The following is a 26824-nucleotide window of genomic DNA, read 5'->3' as shown; positions in this document are numbered from 1 at the left end:
GGTATATAGGCAACCTCGGCTCTTTTATGACTCATGGACTTCAATTCCCAAAATTCCTCAGTCAGCATGGCTCAGCTTGGAAACTCTTTGGTTCTCTCTTCTAGCCATTTGTAGAATAAATTCCAGCTTTGGTAGTATTCTGTTTCTTCTTTATCTTTCAGCCTCATAGTTAATCTGTCCATCTCCACGCATTCCATTATCTTTTTTATTACTTCTTCTTCTGAAGGTATTCGTTCATTCTTTCAGCATTGCGCATAACCTATTCTTGCTGCGGTTATAATATGTAAAACCAAATATAGGTTTTGCTTATTAATCTTTTCTGGTACTATACCTAATAAAAAAATTCAGGATTAAATACTACATGTTCTCCTAATATTTTTTCTAGCCAAGCATGTATTTTTTTTCCAATAGGCCTTAACTTTGTCACATGTCCACCAGATATGATAATACGTACCTAAATTATGTTTACATTTCCAACATTTACCTGATACATTTTTAAACATTTTTGCTAATCTTGATGGAGGCAAGTGCCATCTATAAAACATTTTATACAGATTTTCTTTATACGCAGTTGACATTGTCAATTTATAATTTCTCTCCCATAATTTTTGCCATTTTTCTAATTCTATATTACAACCAAAGTTTTTCGCCCATCTAGAATAAGGCCATTTTAATTTAGTTGCCTGAGAAGGCTGCTCTTTGTGAAATCTATTGCCCTTCAGACTGATTATTTGTACAAATATGTCATACCTAATTTACGTAGGACAACTGGCAGCCAAGGAACGGAAGAAGTTGAGTTGCTTATTGTTGCCCATTTGCCCAAATTGCTTGATTTTGTGACCTTCAGCTAATGTTGGAAGGCATGAACCAGATCCAGTTCAGAAATGTTGGGATGGTTTCTGTTCCTTCCCGCACCCCTGATTTTGGACCTGGCCTGCTTTTTACAAGGGGTTTCACTTGAAAAAGCCACCCACACAGCAGTCCAGAATGTGCGTTCTATTTCTCTGAGTTGTAGATCTTCTAGGACACAGGTCTGCAACCCGCGGCTCCAGAGCCGCATGCGGCTCTTTCAGCCTTCTCCTGCAGCTCCCAGTCCTCTGCCATGTGCAGTCCCCCCAAAAAAAAGTGGGACTAAAAAAGTTCAACCAATCAATTCAAATATGCAGGGTAGGTGCATATCTCACCTTGGCTCCACTCTTCAGTCAAACCCTGTTCTGCACATGCGTGCATGTACGCGCATGTGCACACATTTTTTGCGGCTCCCAGATTTTCCTTTTGTGAGGGAACCGGTTCCGAGTGGCTCTTTCACTGTTTCAGGTTGCTGACCCCTGTTCTAGGAAGAGAGTTGTGTTGTGGAAAAAAGTCAGGCCTGGTAGCACCATTTCCAACTAACACGTTTTGTGAAAAGGCAGAAATTTTTATGAGCTCACGAAAATCTTTTCTTAAAATGCATGACAGTAATTGGAAAAGTGCTATCAGATTCCGTCTGATCCATTTCTTTCAAGTAGATCTCTTATGCCCAGAAGTATGAAGACCTCGGAAGCCTTCGGCACGCCACAAAAAAATTCAGGAAGATGTTCTGGATAAAAAAAATCAATTATCTTTGGCCAGTTCTCCAAGTCTGAATAAAATAACTTCCTATTAGAATTGTCAGTCTTTTCCCAAAAGAACAGTTTTTCAGGAATTTTTCAGCTTTTGCTCTGTCTTACCACTTACTCATATTATTGGACAGATTAAAGTTTCTTAGGGTTCTCTAGATCAGGGATCCCCAATCCCCGGTCCATGGACCAGTACCGGTCTGTGGCATGCCAGTAACCAGTCCACACAAACAAGGAAAACCCCATCCACGGGATGCAGGCAGCACACAAAACCACACCCTCTGGTCCACGGAAAAACCTCTCTACACAGAACCGGTCCCTGGTTGAATTAAAATACTGAGAAAAATGCTAGTGAGTTCCTTCCTCTTTTTTTTAAGTGGGTACAAAATTCCCCCTTCAGTGGAAAGATCTGTTAAGGATTGTTTGGCCTATGCGAGACAGACTGTTTGTCAAAAGCATTATTTGCAGAGTGAGCATCGCTTCCAGATAGGAAATTTCATTTTTGCCCTTTTATCCTTTCCTTTCCCGGAAAGGGAGATGATAAGAAAAATCCCTGTTGAATTTGCGGACAATAGACCTGTGTCACCTTTGGCTTGGGGGGCCTCTCAAAAGCACCAGTTGCTTTTTTTAAATGGAAAAAGAATTACAAAAGATTATGAACCAAGCAGGATCAAAGATATGTAACACCAATAAATGACTTAACATACAAGTAGTAAAATTCAAGGAAGCAAACATGGGATCTGGAATGCCAGGAAAATTAGGTTTTTTAGCTTATTATTAAGTTACTCATTTATGTTTCTCATCAGTTATTTTAAATGAAAACTAAACATCACCGTTTAACTTAAAAATACTCGATTTACACAATATAAATCACTAACCAGTTTGGTCTAGCTAGCACCAGGCTAGAAACCAAGAGATGATAAATTCTTGTCCTACTTAGGTATGAAAGCCAGCTGGATGACTTTGGACCAGGGGTCTTCAAACTTGTCTCTTTTATGACTTGTGGACTTCAATTCCCAGAATTCCTCAGCCAGCATGCCTGGCTGAGGAATTCTGGGCGTTGAAGTCCACAAGTCATAAAAGGGCCAAGTTTGAAGACCCCTGCTTTGGACTAATCACTCTCTCAGCCTAGTCTACCTCATAGGGTTATTGTTGTGGGGAAAACAGGAGAAATAAGCTTGGACATATTCACCACCTTATATTATTTATAAAATAAATAACTAGAAGCATAGTCTATATAATAAATTAGGTCAGCATTAGAAATCAAATGCTTTGAGTATTCAAATCATTCCATCTGCGCATAGCTGTGTCTGTAGGATACATTAAAAAAAGGCAAGATGGTGGCCATAATGAGGTCAAAGCTGTACCTGTTTTTTATGTGTGATGACACAGAGCCTTGGCCCCTCTGTTGTGGCCACCATCTTGACTTTTTTTTGAATGTATCTTACAGACACCCCTTACAAAAACATGCTAAAGTAAGAAATAACTTGACACTATTATTTCCTTCCCCACCCCCCTTTCCTTATGTCAAATGGGATTTGTTTTATTTGTGCCGATATAGTGCAGGTAAGCAGCAAACCTGTCTGAAATGAAACATTAAGCAGGTATGGATATGGTTAAAACCTGGACAGAATATCACTGGGAAATTTTAGGGTAGAAGACTAAAAGAAAAAAGAAATCTCAGCTGAAAATCCATCCTAGAAAAAAGAAGCTCAAATCACTTCTGTAGTAGTGTCCCAAGAGCTGTATGAGTTCATGAACTCCTGAGAGTTGAGCTTAGACTAAACAAGCTTTACATTAAAAAAAACCAACCACCTTTATTTAAATCAATATAGATGTTTTTTCTTCAGCATTCCTCAAGTTATTAGCGCCGGGAGTTTGCACAATTCTATCTGACATTGTGAATCCCTTCTTTTTGACACATCAGGAATTTTAAACCAATGTTTTTCTACAGGTGAAACTTTAATAAATAATAATCTGTTCAGTCTGCAAGAGGCTTGGGCCTCAGGAAAGGATTCCAAAGAACAATAAGTGGAAGTGTTTTGATCCAGTGGAATGTTTCAAAGATATAACAAAAAGATGGAGTAGCAAAAATGTTAAGAACGTTTTGGAATGTTTTTATTGAGATATTGTTCAAACCTAAAAGTACAGTAACTGAATAGGTTTCTCAAGGCTTTGTGTTGTTTACTTTTTTCGGCCATTCTTTTAGCTCTTTTCTCCAAAGTGCCATGTTAGTGGGACCTCATAAAAGATTATAGTTGAAATAAATGCTTCTTTTCAAAGAAGGTCTCATTTTATGACTGTTGATAATATGAAAATTTTGGACATGTCTATAAAATTTGCAAATACAATTCAGCATTATTTAGTGTTACCCTTGATTTTTTTTAAAAAAAATTGTCATGGTAAATACTTTCTTTGCACAAAATTGACGCGCTTGCATTTTAAAACAAAACAAAGATCTAAAGGAGCTGAATGCAAATGTTTTCCTTATACTTCCCTTATCTAGAATATGTGGGCAGTTGCGTTGACAGGTTCATCCTTGTGAGAAAAGATTGCAGAATTGTGCAATGACGGGAATATTTATTTTGACTTCCTTAATTATGACTTGCTTCCTCTGTAACGGTTCGGTGTTTAATAGCACCAAAAACGTACCCTTAAGATCCTTCCTTTTAACATTTTTTGTGAGGCTGTGGTGCTTAATCAGCATTTTAGGAATAATTGGAGGACTGGGTGGGTATTCCTTAGCTGAAAGTGGTAGAGTTAGACCGCTTTGTCAAAATTAAGCTCTAAGGCAGGGGTCTTCAAACTTGGCCCTTTTATGACTTGTGGACTTCAACTCCCAGAATTCCTCAGCCAGCATGCCTGGCTGAGGAATTCTGGGAGTTGAAGTCCACAAGTCATAAAAGGGCCAAGTTTGAAGACCCCTGCTCTAAGGCAGTGTTCTCAGCCTTGGGAAGTTTAAGAGGTGTGGACTACAGCTCCAAGGGTTCTGGGAGATGTAGTCCAGACCTCTCAACCTTCATAAAGTACAGGTAGTCCTCGACTTATGACCACAATTGAGCCCAAAATTTATGTTGTTAAGACATTTGTTAAGTGAGTTTTGCCTCATATGATTACCTTTCTTGCCACAGTTGTTAACTGAATCATTGTAGTTGTTACATAAATCTGGCCTCCCCATTGACTTTACTTGTCTGAAAGTCGCAAAAGCTGGTCACATGACCCTGGGATACTGCAGCCGTCATAAATATGAACCAGTTGCCAAGCATCCAAATTTTGACCACGTGACCATGGGGCTGCTGCAATGGTCTTAGGTGTGAACAACGGTCATAAGTCACTTTTTTTCAGTGCTGTTTTAACTTTGAACGGTCACTGAACAAACTGTTGCAAGTGAAGGACTTCCTGTAGACAAACTCTTCTATAAAGCATGACACAGAAAGAAGTGTGGGAAAAAGTCTCTTAATAAATACCCTATTTTTCCATGTAGAAGACACTATTTTTTCCTGCAAACACCCTGTTCAAAAATCAGGTGTGTCTTATACAAGTGCAGCGTCTTATACACGAAAAAATAATGGTAACCTCCGCAGCCCAGGGTATGCCTGTGTGGGTTCTTTACATGCCGCTGCCATGCTGCCTGGTGCAGGAGGATATCGCTGGCCCGAGATGCCGCCTGGATGGGGAGTGTTATGTATTCGGTCCTTGAAGGCATTAAGTGAGACGAAGTGTTCAAACAGCAACAAGTTTATTCTCAGTCAGAACATAACAACAGAAGCCCGCTAATAGCTGCTGTGCAGCTATTTATACGGTTGGCCTCTAGGCGGCTACCAATAGATTTAAAGTAGCAGTTTCCCGCCCAAAACCTACTTAACAGACTGGAGACAGCAAGTCTAGCTCAGCCCAGCAACTGTTACATAACATACAAAAGTAGGTCAGCCATTAAGCAAACAGGTAGACACAAAGCAAGTGATTTAAACATATAAGGCCAATACATTACAGGGAGAAAGCCGGCCCGAGATGCCGCCTGGTGCTGGAGGATCACGCTGTCCCAAGGATGCCGCCGGTCCCACTGAAGTTGCCTTCTATGACCCATTTTTCACCGGCGCAGCTCGGGCTGAAGCCACAATAGGCCCTGGGAAGCCGCCTCAGTACAGTGATTGACGGCCGAGGGGGTAGGCGGGACTAAGCCCGCAGAGCGCCATCTGATTGGAGGAAGTTGCCTCCCTTGTGTGATGGCACAGCCACTTGTTTTACTGCCACTAAAGATGTGGTTTGTTTAATATTTAAAATGTTGATTTCTGAACGTTTGTTTAGAAAATTGGGGGCCATCTTATACAAGGGTGCATCTTATAGACAGAAAAATATGGTAGCTTTTTACTTCACAGTCCAGCCTTGAAATATTCAATATTTACCAGTAGAACCAACTGTTTGCATTTCCATTCCACACTATTCAATAAGCAGTGCCATTTTTGATAGTTTGGACTTCTTGATTAGTAGGAGTAGTTTTATTTATTGAGCATGAACAAATAAGTGCAGTCCAAGGAATAAAACAATTGGTGCAATCATTTATTAGATTATATACTTACAGCCATTTGTTCAGTAATTGTTCAAAGTTACAATGGCACTGAAAAAAGGGACTTATGACCATTTTTCAAACTTATGACCACGGTCATGTGGTCAAAATTCGTGTGCTTGACATCTGGCATTTATTTATAACAGTTGCATAGTCCTGGGGGCCATTTGATCACCATTTATAATCTTTCCAGCCGGTTTTCCAACAAAGTTAATAGGAAAAGCTAGATTCGCTTAACTACCGCATCATCAACTTAAAATCTGCAGCGATTTGCTTAACAACTGTGGCAAAAAATGTGTTAAAATGGGGCAAAATTCACTTAACAACTGCCTTGCTTAGCAACAAAAAATTTGATCTCAGTTGTTGTAAGTCAAGGACTGTCTGTAATTAGAACAGCAAAATACAAAGTTCTTAACAAAAAGATGAATATATTTTCAAAAATAACAGGTGAAAATTATACAAGGTCTACAATTTATAGTATTTATGAATTTTAAACTGATATAATGTGTCATAGAGTCATAGTCATAAAAGAACTGTAATTCAACTTTGCTCTTTTGGAGCAGCAGTATCCAGGATGGCCACCAGGGGCAGACTGTTCTACTTGTTTGGCTCAAATAACAGAATCTTGAAAACTTGACAATGTCTATATATCAAAGAAAATCAAGGAATGGCAATCTTGAGTTTCTTTCTAATTGATTTCCCGGGTTTTAAAACAGACTTTTGTAACTGTGACTGCAGAGTTTCTTCAAGACTTACCCCAGCTGGTTGTTGTGGGGGGATAAAACTGGGGGAGGCTGACTTGTCCATACCAGTAAACCAGTAAAATGTAAACTAGCAGGCCTTGTTTTGCCGCAATGAAATATTATTTTGTAAGATTTTAGAAAGTCAAGTGGTTCAAAGAATTGAAGATGCAATTAATAATCCCTCAAAATGACTGGACCTAAGGTATGGTAATTTTTCTTAGTCAGGAACTGGATTAGAGTAGAGCTGAGCAGTTTACTTACTGGCTGGCCACAATCAACCAGTTGGTTGTCTAACCAACAGTTATCTGGAAGTAGTTGTACAAATAAGGCACATGAGGAAGAGAAGAGTTGAGGCCGCTGTGTGGTTTCTTCTGTTTTATCGTCTTCTGGTTTTTTTTCTCTTTTATCATCTTCTGCCTGATCTTCCTGCATAGTCATTTGTGTAAGTGGGAGGGTTTTGTTCTTAAGATTTCCAAATAATTGCTCTCCATTATTGCCAGCAATAGTGGGCTTTTGCAAATCCAGAACAGAAGCTGTTCTTGCACGTGTTTCTTTATCCTTGGAGGGACCGTCAGTTTAACAGTGAGTTGTTTGCTCCTCCTCTTCTGTTCCTTTTGCTTCAGAAGACAGTTAAACGCTTAATTTATCTAAGACTTACATCACAGAGAGGATACTAGAGTTAGTTAACACTGATTATTTAGCATTCCTCTGCTGACTTGTGCTCAGCCTGTAAGTTTGATTGGAGACATTTGCTTAGACAAAGTCTTATAGTCTTGACAGAAGAGCGATCTGTCCCAATTTGATCCCAGTCCTGTCTTGCTGAGAACAAAGGGCTGAGATAATTTAACAATGAAGATTGAGTTGGAACAGTCATTGCCAAATCCAGATGCAGTTTATCGTTCCCATCTGGTTTTTTTTTTAAATTCCCAGACTAGATTTGTGATCAGCCTTCCATCCAAATACCAATGTGGTTCAACTGTGCTTCACTTTTTAAGATCAGAAAAGGTTGGCTACTTCATCTGATATTTTTTTGCTTCACAGGAACCCCAATAAAGATGGAATTGTTGTGTTTTAATCTAAGCCATGGCCAGGCAGTCTCTGAGAATTGGACATGATTGGAAGAAAAAAAAAAATCTAAGCGTTTCTCAACCTTAACTATTTTAAAATAGGTGGATTTCAACTGCCAGAATTCCCCATCCACTATGTGTTTTTAAGTCCAGCCATCAAGCCTCCATAAATAGAGTTCAAGTTTCTTTTCTTTACCAAGGAAAATATGGGCAAGTTAATTTGAAAGTTTTGTTTCAGAGATTTGATTCTATGATGGTTCGTTGACAGAAGGAAGTCAAAATTCAACATACGATTCTGAATCATTGGAAATACATATCTTTTCTTATTCACCCTCAATGTAATATTTTTCAGTTTCTAGCCCAGAAGAATTTATAATTATGTTTTGTCAGAGGTGAAAAGAAGGAAATTAGCATAGCAAGCAAGAGGAATGAATACAGACAGAGAAGGTGTATGTATTTAGGTTTATTATGTTAACGATGATAGTACTAAAATTACTTTTGAAAATATTTTAGCAGGTAGTTAAGTGAAGGTGGCCACCATTTATTCAGTTCACTCAAGGTCCTCAAAGGAAATCAATGACTGCCGTTAGCAATCCAGCGAGACACCCAGAATTCACAGAAGTTCCAAGTTAAAGCACTATAAGCATGTTTCATCATCATCATCATCATCATCCTGTTAGCCATTGTCTATCCACTGCAGGATGAAGGCCACTTCCACATGTTTCCAACCTATACTTTCCTGAGCTTTCTTTTGCCAATTGGGCCCACAGTACTTGCTGATGTCATCAATCCATCTTATTGTAAGTCTCTTTCGTGGACACTTTTTATCAAGCGGGATTCATTCTATGATGTTTTGGTCCACTTGATCATGTTTATTTACACAAATGTCAATGTTAATAACCCTGAAAGAGAGAACAGAGAAATTTCTGACAAGGCTAATTGTTTGGCTTTATTTCTTGCTTGTCAGTAGCCATGCCACTTGTGATAAGTTGAAATTTCTAAATAGCCGATTCTTGCTTATTTCGGTGAAAATGTTTGAAATGGAGAATACATCAGAAAAACGACAGTAAAAAGAATGATGCTGGTTCCTATTTGCAGAGTTGTCACTGTTAAAATAGCAAAGTTCAGTGCTTTCATTTTCCATAAATCAAACACTTTATTTGCATCATGTGTTACTTTTTTTCTTTTAAAAAAAGGGTTGTTTATATGTAGCATTCTAACTGATGGTAAAACAGAGATCTTTTTAAGGTGGTAAGTTCGCCATCCCAGCTTGATTTACTCAGAGAGCAGCACTCGTGTCCCATAATTAGCTGCTCTATTCAGTGGCTTCACAACAGCTGCTGTTTTTCAATACTGTGAAGTTCAGATCTTAGACCAGAAATAACTGCAGCTAAAATTAAATAGTACTTATCATCTAGCTTCTTTTGAATATCCAGATTACCATTCAGAGAAACTCATTTGTAGAGACAATGTAGAAAACAGCTGCACTTTATTTTCAGGGACTATTGACTTCTAACTGCTAGATTTTTAGATTGCTTTGCAAGGGAACTTGTCCTTGTTTGCATAAGATAATGTTGTATTCTATGACTTTTTGGAGGGGCGGAAAGGACAGTTAGATTTCGAAGGTGAGTAGATAACTTAGTGTTCTGTGTTTCTGTCTGTGCTTCCTGAAAAATCTCTTTACGATAATGTGCTGCAAAGCATTATGGAGCATTATATACATTTAAGTGGTATTGTTGTAATGATGATGCTGATGCATGAACAGTACAGAACAGAATAACAGTTGGAAGGGACCTTGGAGGTCTTCTAGTCCAGCCCCTTTCCCAGGCAGGAATATACCTATACCATTTCAGACAGATGGTTGTCTCTTCTTAAAATCCTCCAATGATGGAGCACTCACAACCTCTGGTGAGTGTTGGCAAGTTGTTCCACTGATTAATTGTTCTAACTGTTAGGAAGTTTCTCCTTAGTTCTAGGTTGCTTCTCTCCTTGACTAGTTTCCATCCATTGCTTCTTGTCCTGCTTTCAGGTGCTTTGGAGAATAGCTTGACTCCCTCTTCTTTGTGGCAGCTCCTGAGATATTGGAATGCTGCTATCATGTCCCCCCGGTCCTTCTCTTCGTTAAACTAGACATACCCAATTCCAGTAACCATTCCTTATATGTTTTAGCCTCCAGTCCCCTAATCATCTTTGTTGCTCTTCTCTGTGCTCTTTCCAGAGTCTCAACATCTTTTTTACATCGTGGTGACCAAAACTGGATGCAGTATTCCAAGTGTGGCCTTACCAAGGCATTGTAAAGTGGCATTAACACTTGATGTGATCTTGATTCTATTCCTCTGTTAATGCAGCCTAGCACTGTGTTAGCTTTTTTGGCAGTGGTAGCACACTGCTGGCTCATATTTAAATGATTGTCCAATAGGACTCCAAGATCCCTCTCACAGCTACTACTATTGAGCAAGGTACCACCTATACTATACGTGTGCTTTTGGTTTTTCTTCCCTAAATGTAGAACCTTACTTTTTTCATCATTGAAATTTCATTTTGTTAGATGTGATGAAGTGGTGAAGACAAATATCTTTTTATTTCTCCACTAGGTATCCTGCTCTTCTTAAGAGTTCCAGGATGTTTGACAGGGTTAAAAGGACCAAAATCTACTGGTAGGAAATCTGATACATAATCCCTAGAGATTAATGGATCAAGATGGTCTCATCATGAGTTGTCACTGGAACTCCACTGGCTTTGCATGCCCTTTTATCAATTCCTGAAGATACCAGCAGGAGTTTTTCATACGTGCCATGCACTGGCAGTCTGGTAACCCTCTTTGTGATCTTAAGCTCAGCTTGAGGCCGTGAGAAATGCCAGTTGCCTTTTGTAGAAATGCCCCCTAACTGCCTACTGGGTGCAACTGTGACATATTTTCCTGTTTCCCTGGGGTATCGTGTTTTGATGGGTCTGGTATCTTCCATTTTCGTGGGCATTTGATGAGCAGTGGGTTAATCTCCTCCAAGGATTGAGAGCCAGAAGCCCCTGTTCACACTCAGAGAGAGTGGCAGCTGTTTAGCTCCTGGGTAAAGCATCCATTCTTCTTGAATTTCACTCAGTCTTGCCAGGGTATCTTCTTTTACACCCCTCGCCTCTGCTGGGATTTGCCACTGCTTCTGGAACCACTGTGACCAAATCAATCCAAGTTTGCTGGTCAGTTTCTGCCCTTTGAAGTGGCAACACTGCCTTTCGGAAGGAGGCAACCTTAATGCTACCGGATGCTAGTAAGGCACCTTGGCTCTGTAAAAAAAGCAAGAAAACAGGAGGTAGGAAAAGATATGAGTGAGTGCCTGCTTCTGTGTGGGTTAGCTGCACGAGGGAGATCTTGAAGATACCTGGGCCTTTTTCTGCTAGCATAAGGCCTGGTCTTTGCCATGCTAGGCAGATGTGCAAATGGCTTGTTGAGGAGAAAGCCTTCTTGCATTTCTCTGCCTCCCCCACGTCTCCCAGCTCACTCTAGGACAGTAACAAGAAGAGGATAGTTGTGTTGTGATTTATTTTTAGTTCCACATTCTTGATTCGGCTTCGGAGCGTGGAGATTGCATTGGGAAATGCTGGGTGCTGCTGTTTACACCGTGCAGAGGCAACAATTGGCCGAAAGTGTATCATTATAAGCGATGTTGATCATCATTTGAAGTGATATAATGATGCACTGTTATAGTACCCCAATATGGACTATGGTCAGCTGTTTCTAAGTTGTAACTGGAACTGTGCAATTTGAATTCCAAGAAAGTGCAGGAAATCTTATGACGGTTTTTTACCTGCAAAAAAAGCATTAATGGCAACTGAGGTTTTTTTTTTTTTGTAATATCAGGTCATTCAAATGTCTTGGACCACAGTTCCTATTATCCCCCTCTCACGTGGCTAGTGGCTGTGCAGGGTGTGATATTACAGTCTAAATCAATATTTCTCAACCTGGGCAACCTTAAGAGGTGTGGACTTCAACTCCTAGAATTCCCCAGCCCAGGAGAATTCTGGGAGTTGAAGTCCACACCTGTTAAAGTTGTCAAGGCTGAGAAACTCTAGCCTAAGATTATTTGAAGGGTGGTGCTAGGCTGGAGAAGGTGTTTACCGAACGAATTAAGCCTACATAATCATAATTGGTTGGAAAGGAAATCCTTGGTAAGTACTACAGTAAAACTGGGAAGTTAAAACGGGTACCTGGATTAAGGTAGGGAATTCAAAAAATCAAGAAGGCACTGCTGCTGTGTGATTTAAGTGTCACCTCTTTTTTTTTACATGCATTGTGGTCAAAACGCTGCCTTTTTTCGATCTCCCTTCCACCAAAGGATGCCTCTGCTGCAGAATCTAGCCAGAGAGCAAAGCCAATGACGCAGGGAAGTGACTCTTTCTGAAGAAAATTGCTGAGGATAGCCTGGAGGTGGCAGGGCTGGAATCAAAAGGATTCAAGCAGGATGGAAAAACAGTCCACCTTTGTTCACTGTTTGAGAGTTGGCCTCCTTCAGTGTAGTTTTATTGTCCGGAATGCAATAGTTGCTGCTTTAGCAAAAAGCAGAAAGGTCCATTTTATTCAAGGCCCCTGGTTTTTATTTAATCTGGCATCTTGTTTTGAGGCTGAGCAAGTTGAAAAGCCGTTGCAACCAACAGGACTGACTCCGTTGGTCTCTTGTCTTATTCTTGAAGAATCCAGAAATGCTTCATATCCAGCTCCAGTTTGAAACTGGCTCACGTCTTGAAGAGTCGTTGGAAAACCTGCTGTTCAATCATTGGATACTAATTTCTGGGAGACCTTTCTTTGGCATTTACAGCATGGCTGCTCCACTTGTGTTTTACTAATTACAATTCTCAACCATTTAGCATTTGAGACTCTTATATTGTTAATAGTCTTTAGCTCTTAAAATTGATTGAGTAACAAAATAAAAGACTAGGCTGTGGCTTATTCAGAATAGAATAGGAAATTAGAATAGAATAGAATAGAATAGAATAGAATAGAATAGAATAGAATAGAATAGAATAGAATAGAATAGAATAGAATAGAATAGAATAGAATAGAATAGAATAATAGAATAGAATAGAATGCAATGGAATAATGAATGGACTGGACTGGACTGGACTGGAGTAGAGTAGAGTAGAGTAGAGTAGAGTAGAGTAGAATAGAATAGAATAGAATAGAATAGAATAGAATGCAATGGAATAATGAATGGAATAGAGTAGAGTAGAGTAGAGTAGAGTAGAATAGAATAGAATAGAATAGAATAGAATAGAATAGAATAGAATAGAATAGAATAGAATAGAATGCAATGGAATAATGAATGGAGTGGAGTGGAGCGGAGCGGAGTAGAGTAGAGTAGAATAGAATTAGACCTTGGAGGTCTTCTAGTCCAGCCCCTGCTCAGACAGGAAACCCTATACCTATTCAGACAAGTGGTTGTTCAATCTCTTCTTAAAAATTTCCAGTATTGGAACACACACAACCTCTGGAGGCAAGTTGTTCCACTGATTAATTGTTCTAACTGTCAGGAAATTTCTTCTTAGTTCTTCCATTGTGTTTCAGCAAAAACAGAGGAAGATACATGAAATTAAAACAAATATTATTTTAATAACTTGGAGGAATAAAGCAGACTGCTTAATATACCTACCCCTTTTCATATGCTGCTCACTTACATGCTTAGTTTGTAGTTTAAATTTTGCTCTTGTTTCATAGTTATAAAGACATTAAGAATTTTATGTGACTTGGAAGTAGAATGATTATTTAGTATCCTATGACTATCACTGAGTGTTGTATGTGATGATTTATGATGATTGTGTTTCATGATTATGATCATGATTTACCCCTTGTTACTTGTATGTACATTGAGAGCTTATGCACCGGAGACAAACTCCTTGTGTGTCCAATCACACTTGGCCAATAAAGAATTCTGTTCTATTCTAGCAATGTTCAGTTCTCTCCAACAGATGAGAGCATAATGATTTACGTTTGATTTACCTCTCTGAATATATTATCTGAATTAGTTAGAGTCACTTGAGGAAGAATGAAAAGAGGTAAAATAAAAATGGAAAAGACTCTTCAAAAATTGCAGATCGTGGAATAGTTACGGAGTACAGCTACCCTAAAAGGTGGGGGTGTTTAGCATAACTTTAGTCAGACCATTCGATCCAAGCAAAGAAAAATACAATCAATAAAGCATTAGGCTCCTGGTAGAAGTGAATCAAATTTTAAGCTATATACCATTATGAAGTATTTTGGGCCTCTCCATTCTTTCAGTGTCTGATCTGCAAGAAGAAGGCAAAAATGCTATCAATGCACCGATGTCCCCTGCTACAACTGATCTTCATCCAGAAGATACGTTACTAGGTATGTATGAATGCAACATCACAGACTTACAATGTGAACAAAAGAGTTTTGTTTTCTGTGTGGATGATTGGAAAGGACCAATGATGTGATGCTCCTGGATCTTCTCTCTAGCTGAAATTTTGTTAAACAACATGAGATTTCTGAACTAAAATTAACAATTCATTAATGTAAGAACTGATGTATTCATATATGCTTCCCCCCACACATGCAATCCAAAATTATTATTTTTTATTGCTGACCTTACCCAGATCTGGAACAAAGATCATCTGAATTAGAGCTAGCCAAAGTTGAAATTATTTTCAAAATTTGTGAGTTTCGTACCACTTTCTTTGGATTTAGATTAAGTACTTTCTGAGCCTAATCCAGTAATTAATCCTGAGTAAAAATGCAAGCTAGCATCTATTATAGAAGTATGACTAGAGAAAGAGGATGAATTTTTATTCTCTCTTTGCTTCCTCCCTCCATTGCCTTTGGAAAACTCCTGTTTGAGAGCTACAAGGGTCAGGTCTTTTGCAAGCAAACCAGGGTTAGATATCACATGATCTGAAAGCCCGGTTCACTGACATGTCCTGTTCACCAACACAGTGTGACCCTTCATGCAGTGCCTTTTTCAATCAATCAATTAGAATAGAGCTGGAAGGGACCAGAGGTTCAACCTCCTGCTCAAGGAGGAGACCATATACCTGTGGTGGCGAACCTATGGCACGCATGCCACAGGTGGCACCCAGAGCCCTCTCTGTGGGCACACATGCCATCACCCCAATCCTAGGCCTTTAGCTGGGTTTTATAAAACCTTGTTGCTTTCGGCCTCCACCGCCATGTGCAAAAAAAAAAAAAGAGGTTCTATCAATCAATCGATTTCAACTTCTCGCCGGAAAAAAAAGATCTCGCAAAGGTGGGATTGATTGAACTTTTTAGTCCCACCCAGGCTGCCATTACCACCACAACCACGCCCACCCAATGGGCCACGCCCACCCGGCACCCAACGATACATAAGTGGGTTTTGAGTTGCAGTTTGGGCACTCGGTCTCTAAAAGGTTCGCCATCACTGCCCTATACCATTTCAGACAGGTGGCTGTCCACTCTTTTCTTAAAAAACCTCCAGTGATGAAGCACCTACAACTTCTAAAGAGAAGCTGTTTCACTGGTTAATTGTTCTGTTGTTCTGTTAGGAAGTTTCTCCTTAATTCCAGGTTGCTTCTCTCTTTGACTAGTTTCCATCCATTGTTTCTTGTCCTACCTTCAGATATTTTGGACAATAGGTTGACCCCCCCTTCTTCTTTGTGGCAGCCCCTCAAATACTGGAATATTGCAATCGTGTCACCCCATGTCCTTCTATTCTCTAGACTATACCCAATTTAGATAATTGGATTCCTTTTCAGGTTTATGAGATAACTAGTTTTTGCCATTTATAAATCAGATGGCAGCTGATATCTTTTAATAGCAATTTCTGAAACAGTGTGCTTGTGTTTGTGCCACGATGGCTTTAATGAAGAGCTTCTTTTTGAAATTGCCAGAGGAAAATGAAGAACGTACCATGATAGATCCCACTTCAAAGGAGGATGCCAAGTTTAAAGAACTTATCAAGGTGAGGAATGCTTCAACGCAGAGGTTTGCCTTTCTTTGATGTAGTTTACCTCAAAATGAAAGTGTTTTGATGTTGCATTTCTGGTAGCACAGAAAAATGACTGTTAGAAAATGTCTCCCTAGAAAATACATTTGGAGAAACTATCACAGGAGAAGCTATATAGTAATAAATTATCACTATATAGTAATAAATTTTAGGCAATAAATCCACTGTATTTCTTGTCCCCATTTTTATCTAAGAAGGAAGCTTAGTATGATATATTACAAAGAAAAAAGAAAAATCATAACCGTGTCTTAAAGAATGAACAGTAGGACTAAAATCCGACAGGCAAGAAATCCTTGATTCAAAAACCTAAGTTAAAAATATTGTCTGATTTGGCATGTTAGTATTTTCAGAAATGCCACCTTTATTATTTCTGCCTCCTTCTCTTAATATTGGGAAGAGATGAGATGTGGTAGATCTTCACCTGTATTTATTTGTGGAGAGGTTTAAGAAATTGAATTGTTGTAGAAGGCAAACATACATTATGTTTATTGTGCCAATGTTGGAAATGTTGTACTTTCTTCTCTGTTGATTTACAGAGCAAATTGTAGGTTGGTGTATTGCAGAGGAAATCTCACTTGGTTGCGGGGCAGCCCAGCAAGAAAATCTTATGCATACAGAATGCTGAGTGGGGAAATAATGGACACATCAAGTAGATAGATGTTTGGATGAAAAATGCCGTTAAAAAAATGATAGCCATCTTCTGGGATGACAATGATATGTTTTGCTAGTCAGTCCAGGAAAATGGATTGAAGTTTTAAGAACCACGGTGTCCATAGGATGTGATCAAAATCTGCAAGATTGTGGATGTGAAATCCTATTTGAAGCCTCACTTTTTTTGTACCAAGAGGCAGAGCTTTAGTTGTGAAGCTGTACCCACCCACTTGCAAAGCAGACGCCACCTGGGCACCCCTACTTAAGCACATCAGCGTTCTGCCCACATTTAGATTGCTCTGTACATTCCTTGATAGAATTTCTTTTGTGCAGAAGCATCACTCAAATAATTGTCAATTGACCCATCACAAGACCCTCACTTGACACACCCACACCTGAAGCCCTTACAAACTGCAGAACACTGACACTGACATCCCTTAAAACTCGGTTGAAGATGTTACCTAGCCTGGCAACAAAACATTCGGATACTAACCCACCATCTCGGAGAATGAACCTTCACCCTCAATAATTGTCATTTTATTTATTTATTTATTAAATTTATGTGCCACCCCACCCGTCTTCTCCAAAGATGACTGTGGATGGCTTACAAACATTAAAAGTACTACACATTAAAATAATAAAGAAAAAATATTAGTAATAAATAAAAAGATGCAGAGAAGGGGAAGAGGAACATGAAGCATATGAGGAGGTATCTCAATAAGTTACAATATTTCAGGATGTTTTTTTTCTTAGATCATACCTGATAAAAATGCAGTTTCATTTCAAATGTAAAGTCCATTTTTCCCCCATTATAATATGTATAACATATTAGGGTTAGGGTTAGGGCTAGGGTTGCCTTTGTTTATGACATTTCCAGCAATTACTGTATGATTTTATCTCTAGATATTATTATTGATGAATTTGTATACCATCTGTAGAAAATTTTTGAAATTTTCTTCTAAACTGTAACTTGGCATAAGTGTTTCAGACTTAATTCATAATTTTTCCCATTGTTACCATTCTTAAAGTGCACAAAACCTTTTTAAAATTTTATTTATTTGCAAAAATAAAAAGGAAGGATTTATATCAATATTAATCTTACATAGGCTTAGTGCTATTTATTTACATCAGTATTATGTAATTTATCAGTTTAGATTAGTTAGTCTGACTTTATGAGACAAACAGTAAAAGGTTACAAAATAATATAAACACATCATATTTCTAAATAGTTTTGTGCCTATTAAAAGCAATACAGGTAGTCCTTGGCTTGCAACCACAATTGAGCCTAACATTTCTGCTATTAAGTGAGAAATTTGTTAAGTGAGCTTTGTCCCCATTTGATGACCTTTCTTGCCACAATTGTGAAGTAAATTACTACAGTTGTTAAGTTAATAACCCGGTTGTTAAGTGAATCTGGCTTCCCCATTGACTTTGCTTGTCAGAAGGTCGTAAAAGGGGATCCATGAACTTGGGACACAGCAACGGTCATAAATATGAGTCAGTTGCCAAGCATCTGAATTTTGGCATGTGTTCTTTTTTTTAAAATAAATTTTATTGATTTTCTAATATTCCATTCACATATTTGAAAAGTAACGTGGTGGCAGGGTAGTAGTAATTCAATTACATACAGATATCATTAGTACAGATTTCAGATTGCTACCATAAACGTTTCCTCTCTTTCTCCCTTCATATATACTGTCTTATTTGTAAATTAAAGGGCAAGTTTTATCTTACCAATCACATAGAAAATAACTTTCTTACATATATCCATAGTTTTTAGTTTACACATATTCTAGTGGTTTTAACATACAATCTTTTAGACAATCAATGATCTAATAGATTTTTCAGTTTTAATTTCCACTAACCTTTAGATTTAACGTTTGATATTTATCGTTCCCGAGATTTTTAATATACTCCCAATTCATCTATCACCATTCCTCACAAAACCTAGTATTCAAAATAGACATCCCGTCTACTTAACTTCTCACCCTCTGTGTCAACAAATTAAGGATACAATATGATATCCTTCCTTTTTGCTAGTTTTCAGTTTTTTTAAGTAGTAATCAAAATTTCTTTTTATTTCAGTATTTAATACTGAATTTTGACATGTGTTCATGGGGATGCTACAACGGTGGTAAGTCTGAGAAATGGTCATAAATCACTTTTAACTGAACAGTCATTAAATGAACTGCTGCAAGTTGAGGGCTAGCCATATTCAGTTGCTTTCCTCACAGTGTTATTTAGATGACTTGAATATTTTTTTCCCTCTTTCCTCATTGTACAGGTCTTGATTGACTGGATAAATGATGTCCTGGTTGAAGAAAGGATAATTGTCAAACAGCTTGAAGAAGACGTCTATGACGGGCAAGTGCTACAGAAATTGCTAGGTGAGGTATTATGTGTGAAAATGGTGGATAAGGAGTTGGCCTGGATTAAGCAAACTCAGGCTTAAATTTTGACATAATTGTGTTCCTATATGAAATGGCCTTTGGCAATGATCATGTCGAATCCAAGCTTCTTCACTAGGCTTGAAAGTGATCCTATGCTGGGGTCCTTGAAGGAGGGGCAGGGACTTTGCCAAGGGAAGACAACCTTGGCTCTTTTATGACTTGTGGACTTCAACTCCCAGAATTCCTGAGCCAGCATGGCTCAGCTTGGAAACCTCTCCCTTTCCCCTCAGCGTGGCTGGTTCAGGAATTCTGGGAGTTGAAGTCCACAAGTCATAAAAGAGCCAAGGTTGCCTACCCCTGGACTTGGCAAACAAGCTTAGTCACCTGTTAGGTCCTTTTAAGGCAAAGAGGCCACATCAATGAATGAATAACCATATTAGCTCAGGGACTGGTTATTTTACTTTCCTATATGTATACTGTATCTTATGGCACAAATTTATGCGAAAATCAGCATAAACGTCCACTTAAAGCAAACCATAAAGTTGAGAGACTTTGTTCTGGAAAGATTTAAGCTTTTCTAACATGTGGAATATTCTCAGAATGAAGCTATGTAGGAAGATAAAAGCACAAAGTGGTTCTTGAAACGAGATGGTTCCCATGTGAACTGGATGGGGTGATGGCACTCAAGTGTAAAAGTAGCAGAAGGTGTGCAAAGAGAGAGAAGAGAACCAAGTTGTCATTGGCTAAATCTTGTTGGAGGAGAATTGTAGTTTATTTGTTAATTTAGCGTATGGCATATCATATAAGGAGTAGCAATATATATAAACATTTCACCTAGATTAGTAAAACACAATATAAATGTTTAAAAGATCTATGTTCAAATACCCATGTCTAGGCCAGGGATAAGCAACCATGGCTCTTTTATGACTCGTGGACTTCAACCCCCAGAATTCCTGAGCCAGCATGGCTGGCTCAGGAATTCTGGGAGTTGAAGTCCACGAGTCATAAAAAAGCCAAGGTTGCTTACCCCTCTAGGTCATTTGACCACTGAAGTGCAGCATCATTTATCAATCAGATACTGGACCAGTATATGCCCTCAGCTTACATCCAGTCACAATGTGATCTACAGTTTGACGTGCGACCCCGCAGTCACACTGGGAGAGGATACTATACCCCATTTATACAGAGAGTCCCAGCAGATGCCGTGTGAAGTGTAAATCCTATTCAGGATTGCCCATTGTTGACATGGTAGTTCAAAGCCTGGCACCTTTCTGTGGGGGTCACTTATATGTCTTCCTGTATCTGGGCATTCAGCAACCCATTTGGTTTCCATTGGGAATCGATGTTAAAGTTGTTGGGCAGATGTTGTGCAAGTGGGGGATTCCTGGATTTATCTTCCAGTTGATTCCTGGATTTATCTTCCAGTTGATAAATGAGAAAGATTGGCATGCACCAATAGGAGTGACTTGTTCCTAATTCTTCTGTATTCTTTCACTAGTGCTAGTGCATCTTGCCTTCGTAAAACTGGTGGTGATATATAGCTCAGAATAGAAAGCCAGCAAATTGGAGTGGTTTTAATACACCCGTTTATAATCCTCATGATGCCATTGAGTCTGGCGTCTAACTTACCAGTATGGTAGCTGCTAAGCCATGCAAGGGCACAGTATTCTGCTGTGGAGTAGATCAACCCTAAGGCTGCTGGCCTGAAGGTGGCAGCTGAAGCAGGCCATTTTATTTCCACATCATTTCTGGAGCATGTTATTCCTGGTGTTGATTTTTGCTGCTGTATTCTCTGTGTTATCTTATAGGAGAGAGTCCAGCGCGCTATTACTCCAACGTACTTTAGACGGGGATTATAAGGGAGTACAGTATGTTGGTTTTTTAAAAAATAATCTTTTGGGGCTTCATATGCTAGTTTGTTTTTAAAGCATGTAGTTATGTTTTGTTGGTGCTAGGAGTGAGCCTCCAGTCAGTGAATAATTTCTCCAAGATATTAAAATCTTTGGACAGGACTTGCCTGCCACCTCCAAGTGTTTTTCTTGTGGCCAAATTCATCAGGGTATCCAAATTTGTACCCCCTTTTTGCTGAGATATCTGGCATATCTGTATAAGCTGAGTAGCGTAGGTGTCACTGCAGATTCACTTTGTGAATCATCACATAATGGAAAGCACCATGCCTTGTGAGCGCCCTTACTTGCGCAACTCTAATACAGACTGCTCAGTGCTTGAGCGAGTGTTAGCAAATGAAGCTTTTAATTCAAAAACTTAAATAATGAACATTTGCAAATGTACATCTGTTTCTAGGTGTCCTAAGTTTCCTCTCTAGCAACCTCAATTGGGGCCTGGAACTCTTGTCGCTTCGTGAAACGGTCGCTAATAAACTGTGCTTGTGACCGTGGCTACAGTTTGACTTCAGGTTTTCCTTTGGTTTACCTCCCTGGGATGGTTGCAAATGTGAGGATTGACTGCGCCGTTGCTTTTTCCTCACTGTCATAAGTGCGAAGGGTCAATAAATGAGGTCTGCCTGTAGGGCCGAAGTTGTTGCAAAGGCCTTCGTAAAGACCCCTGCCTTCCCTGAACAATTTTTCTTCTGCTTATCTGTGTTTTCAATCTAGAAAAGCTAGCTGGTCGTAAACTAAATGTGGCTGAAGTGACACAGTCTGAAATTGGACAGAAACAGAAACTGCAGACTGTCCTGGAGGCTGTCTATGATTTACTTCGACCCCACGGCTGGACGATCAAATGGAGCGTGGACCGTAAGCATCAGACTTCGAAAAGCATACCAAAGAACCTACTGTGCTTTACTAATCGATTGTTTTCCACTCTGAGGGTCCGGGGGGGTGTGTGTTAAAAGATAACCCCAAAGAGCACTGAGGCACTATTGCTGGCAAGATCTCAGCGTTTCAAGATTTAAAGAGGGGGATCCATCTCTTACCTTTATTTCATTCAGTGTTAAGGAAAGAGCATGGAAGCTGTGTTGTACAATGAATTTGTTGTTGTTGTTGTTGTTAGCTGCGAAGTCGTGTCCGACCTATCGCGACCCTATGGACAACGTTCCTCCAGGCCTTCCTGTCCTCTACCATCTGCTGGAGTCCATTTAAGCTCAGGCCTACACCTCATTCTCTGTCGTCCCCTTCTTCTCTTGCCCTCAATCTTTCCCAGCATTAGGCTCTTCTCCAGTGAGTCCTTCCTTCTCATTAGGTGGCCAAAGTATTTGAGTTTTAGCTTCAGGATCTGGCCTTCTAGAGAGCAGTCAGGGTTGATCTCCTCTAGGACTGACCGGTTTGATCGCCTTGCAGTCCAAGGGACTCGCAGAAGTCTTCTGCAGCACCATAGTTCAAAGGCCTCAATTCTTTGGCGCTCAGCCTTTCTTATGGTCCAGCTTTCACTGCCATACATTGCAACTGGGAAGACCATAGCCTTGACTATACGCACTTTTGTTGACAGGGTGATGTCTCTGCTTTTTAGTGTGCTGTCTAGTACAATGAATATGGATTAGATAAAGTTGTTGTATTTGCATACTTTAGCATGCCGCCGTGCTGCCCATCACTGGTAAAAAAAAATAGGGAGTTCACCAGGATGGCAGGATGCCTCCTTTTTAGCCACTCAGATTAAAATGGGGCAGTCATAATTTTGATTCCAAATTTCATCTATACCTTACACCAGGGGTCCCCAATCTCGTGAGTTGTGGCCCATTACTCGGCTGTGACCTATTCGGAATCAGGCCGCGGGAGAGGCAGACCAGCGCATACGTGCGCACGCTGCTCCACTCGTGCAAGAGGCAGGCTGGCACGTGTGTGTGTGCGCTGTCCCACTGGCCGTGTGGTCCAGTTCCCCTCTCTCCCCAGGCAGACCGCCAAGCCGCACAGGTTGGGGACTGCTGCCTTACAGCATACCTTAGTCAGGAAAGCTAGAAATATGCTTAAAAAAATTAAATATGTTTTTCTTGGGATCACGTCAGCTACAAAGAGTTTCTGTTCAAGCCCAAGAAATACTTTAATGGGTTCCTGACAGATGTCACACATAGAGGGGGGGGGGGAAATAGCAAAATCTGCCAAATGGCAGTGCAGTGTCATGATCGAAGCCACACCCATTTTGCCTGCAGGTACAAAAGGGGTGGGACTTTGTGCCGCTGCGCCTGCCATTTTCCAGAATTTGACATGCACCTCACTTAACACCTAAACTTCTGTATGCTGCAAATCACATTCACCTGTGGCTGCATTTTGGGCGCTCGGGAACTTGATCACATATATGGCCGTTCGTAGCATCCCACAGTCCTGTTTCTAGCAAAAACACCCCACCCCGAATAACATAGCTTAAAGACTCCAGCCTTAGCTTTACGATTGTGGCACTCACTTAGTGATCATTGCAGAAAAGGTCATAAAATTGGGTCAGTCATGTGATGACCTGCTTTAAGTGACGATGATGACCAACTTACGACCATCACTGTCAGGCTCAATTATGGTCATAAGTCAAAGACTACCTGTAATAAGGTTTTTAGACCCGTTTACTGGCATAAATGGACTCCTACTTTTTCTGTCTGCATTCTTTATGAATGTTTTCCAGGCTATTCTTGAAAGAGAGCCTGGATTTACTGCACTGGAATGAGAATGAGGAATAGATCTGAGTGCTTTGTTGTTTTAAATTCATCCAGATCTTTTAAGAGGCAATGGATATGAAAAAAAAAACTGAGAAAGTGCAAACGTTTAGATTTAGAACGTCTCATCACATGTGACCTGGCCAGCTTTCCTAATCTGCAGAGCTCCCCTTATGCCCACAGTAGCAAAAATAAATATTAGCATGCTTCTGCCACTGATCTGATACAGCTTGGCTTTATGCCATTGCAGCTACTGGAAACCTCTGACCGTCTGTATCTCAGAATAGTACCTGCATTGGCGAAAGATTGGGAAGGGGTGTTACTGCCTTGTCCTGCTGCAAGTTCTCTAGAAGAAAGGACACTGATCTTGGACCATCTGGTTCTTGGAGTTCATGTGATATTTAATGGGAAAGCCAAGTGATTCACGACACTCACCAACTTTCACGGAAGCATTCCTATTCAGAGGCAAGCTGTCTTAGGCAGTGGCACAAAGCCCGAGATCTCGGCAATGTGTCCTTTGCTGTCAGTTTTATTCCCAAGCAGTTGGCTAAGGGAGGCACTTGGGATAGGCAGCTGGAGCCCACTTCTTGCCAGCTCAATCTTATGCATTGATCTGGAAGCCAGTGCCACTGAGTAGTTTCCAACTTTGACAACAAAAGATGTGAGCTTTTAACCTTGTTAACTTTAATTTCCTAGGGACGCGGTGGCTCAGTGGGTTAGGATGCTGAGCTTGTCGATCAGAAGGTCGGCAGTTTGGCAGATCGAATCCCGAGTGCCTCATAATAGAGTGAGCGTCTGTTACTTGTCCCAGCTTCCGCCAACCTAGCAGTTCGAAAGCATGTAAAAATGCAAGTAGAAAAATAGGGACTACTACGGTGGGAAGGTAACAGCGTTCCGTGCGCCTTCGGCGTCTAGTCATGCCGGCCACATGACCACAGAGACATCCTCGGACAAGCACTGGCTCTTCGGCTTTGAAATGGAGATGAGCACCGGCCCCTAGAGTTGGAAACGACTAGCACGCATGTGTGGGGGAACCTTTACCTTTTTTAACTTTAACTTGCTTCGAAACAAGATGGGCAGCAAATAAATTTAATAAACAACAACTTCCTCCCCCCTCCAAATTCCCCAGCCAGAATCCTGTCAGTTGAAGTCCACACATCTTAACGCTGCTGAGGTTGGGAAACCCTGCAATAGGGTTTTGGAGAAAGGGTCTCCATCCTAGTTTCCCTTTGGCCCTGTTGGGCTGCCTTCTCATGTTCAAGGTAGTCATCAGCCCCAGATGGCGGAGCCTGGGTGTGTGCGCCCCACAGCCAAACTTGAAGGACAGCCTAGTAGTGAGTTGGGTTGCCTTGAAGAAATGGGTTGGCTGTGGCCAGGGAACATTCGGAGAAAGGAGATCCGAAAGGAGAGATGGAAGAGGCAGAATGAGGCATCTCTTTCCCCTTCCCAAATTTGGGCCAAAATGGGAAAAAACAAAACAAAAAACAGGTTTCTGGTTTTGACATAGGGTTTGAATGGAATAAAGCTCCTTCCAATTAGACGGCATCCGCAAGGGTGGGAGGACCCCACAAATTGTGATGAAAGAAAGGCTTTCTAAAGATTTTTCTGGATTTACTTTTGTCTATGACAATTGCAGTGAAATGATTACATGCTCAAAGTGGGGAAAGACCCACAATGGACAAATGGATGGTGAAAATAACAGAACTTGCTGAGATGGTCAATTGGCAGCTTTTTATCTAAATTTCATGCTGATTGGAAAACCCTTATTGACTTTTTGCACGATACAGAAAACAAAAATGAAAGTACGATGTACATTTTTGATGTTTAGGGAAACATAGACATTATAAAAAAATGGAATAATGTAATCGTAAGGTAAGAGGTTAATTTACACTTACAACTTGTGCAAGAAAATCGGAACTCGTTTCTTTTATAATTTTTTCTGCACTTTTAGCTTGTTCTTTCCTTATTTGTTTTCCTTTTCTTCCAGATAGATAGATAGATAGACAGACAGACAGACAGACAGACAGACAGACAGACAGACAGACAATCAAGATTTTCCTGGAGTGGAATTAAATAGGCTCCCACCTAAAGACAGCCCAACGCGTTCAAAACTTGCCTTGATAATTTTCTTGGTTTCTTTCTTCAGTGATCCATGGCAAGAACCTGGTGTCCATCCTCCACCTGCTGGTAGCTCTGGCTATGCATTTCCGGGCTACTATTCGTCTCCCTGAACATGTTTCTGTGCAAGTGGTCGTTGTAAGGGTAGGTACCCAAGCAAGATGTTAAGCTTTTTGTGCCTGTGTAATTAAGCTATGTGGTACTGTAAAAATTTAAAAAAAGTAATACACTCACTTCAGATAGATTTGTTTTTTAAAAAAATAATTTTTGAAATGTAGACAATGCCAATAATGCCCATTGCTATTGGTTTGATCCAGTAGAGCAGGGGTCCCCAACTCCTGGTCTGTGGGCCGGCACTGGGTTGCGGCATGCCAGAAACTGGGCCGCGCAAACAAGCGAAGTCCCATGCGTGGGATGCAGGCAGCACGCAAAACCACGTCCCCTCCAGTCCGTGGGAAAACCTCTTGCTCTCCTTTGCACTTTTTCCTAAGTCTCAACATTTTTTTTTTGTACTGTGGTGACGAAAACTGGATGCAGTATTCCAGGTGTGGTCTTACTAAGGATTTATTAAGCAGTACTAATATTTCACGTGATTTTGATTCTATGCCTCTGTATATAGAGCCAGGGGCTGTATTAGCTTTTTTTTTTTTGCTGCTGCTGCACACTGCTGGTTCAAATTTAAGTGATTCTCTCATTTAAAGTTTTGTCCAGATGTGGGTGCGATTTTTTTTCTTTTTGCTAAAGGCAGGAAAATGTATCTGGTTAGGTTGTCTCCTGCCTTCAGAGAGGTTTCACACTTTCATTGGTTTGAGAAAAAGGAGAACTGGTCCTTCTCTCATTCTGCTCCTCTAGTTAGCAAAAATATCACAATCACTTTCTTGTAAGGTTTCATTCCTGTGCACTTCTTCAGTTAGTTCTTTTAGCATTTCACTAGTCCTGACTCTGATTTTCTTCCAGAAGCGAGAAGGCTTACTTCAGACGGCCCATGTGACCGAGGAGATCACTACTACAACGGAGTAAGCTCTGTGTTTTTATTGCTGTGTGCACAAAGTTGAGTTGCTTCCTTTTGGCTGGCACGTAGAATTATTCTCTGGTATCAAAT

General features: G+C 40.2%; 1 protein-coding gene across 5 annotated transcripts in view; it reads left to right on the top strand.

The window, feature by feature from the left end:
* The window catches only part of LOC308670133 (beta-parvin), a 54065-nt gene that overhangs the window by 10224 nt on the left and 17017 nt on the right, over positions 1-26824 (top strand). For 2 of the 5 annotated variants that reach the window (XM_081331372.1, XM_081331369.1), the window contains exons 2-7: positions 14244-14333; positions 15851-15921; positions 18902-19004; positions 21623-21763; positions 25751-25866; positions 26680-26738. In XM_081331372.1, the coding sequence (XP_081187498.1) occupies positions 14244-14333; positions 15851-15921; positions 18902-19004; positions 21623-21763; positions 25751-25866; positions 26680-26738 (580 nt within the window). Of the gene's footprint in view, positions 1-7417; positions 7491-8602; positions 8776-9445; positions 9601-14243; positions 14334-15850; positions 15922-18901; positions 19005-21622; positions 21764-25750; positions 25867-26679; positions 26739-26824 lie in introns of those variants that run through there. The other 3 variants (XM_081331371.1, XM_081331370.1, XM_081331373.1) reach the window with 3 other exon arrangements.

Source organism: Vipera berus (genome assembly GCF_964194415.1).
Source record: "Vipera berus genome assembly, chromosome: 6".
Lineage (NCBI taxonomy): Eukaryota > Metazoa > Chordata > Lepidosauria > Squamata > Viperidae > Vipera > Vipera berus.
This window is presented reverse-complemented; position numbering and strand designations above follow the sequence as displayed.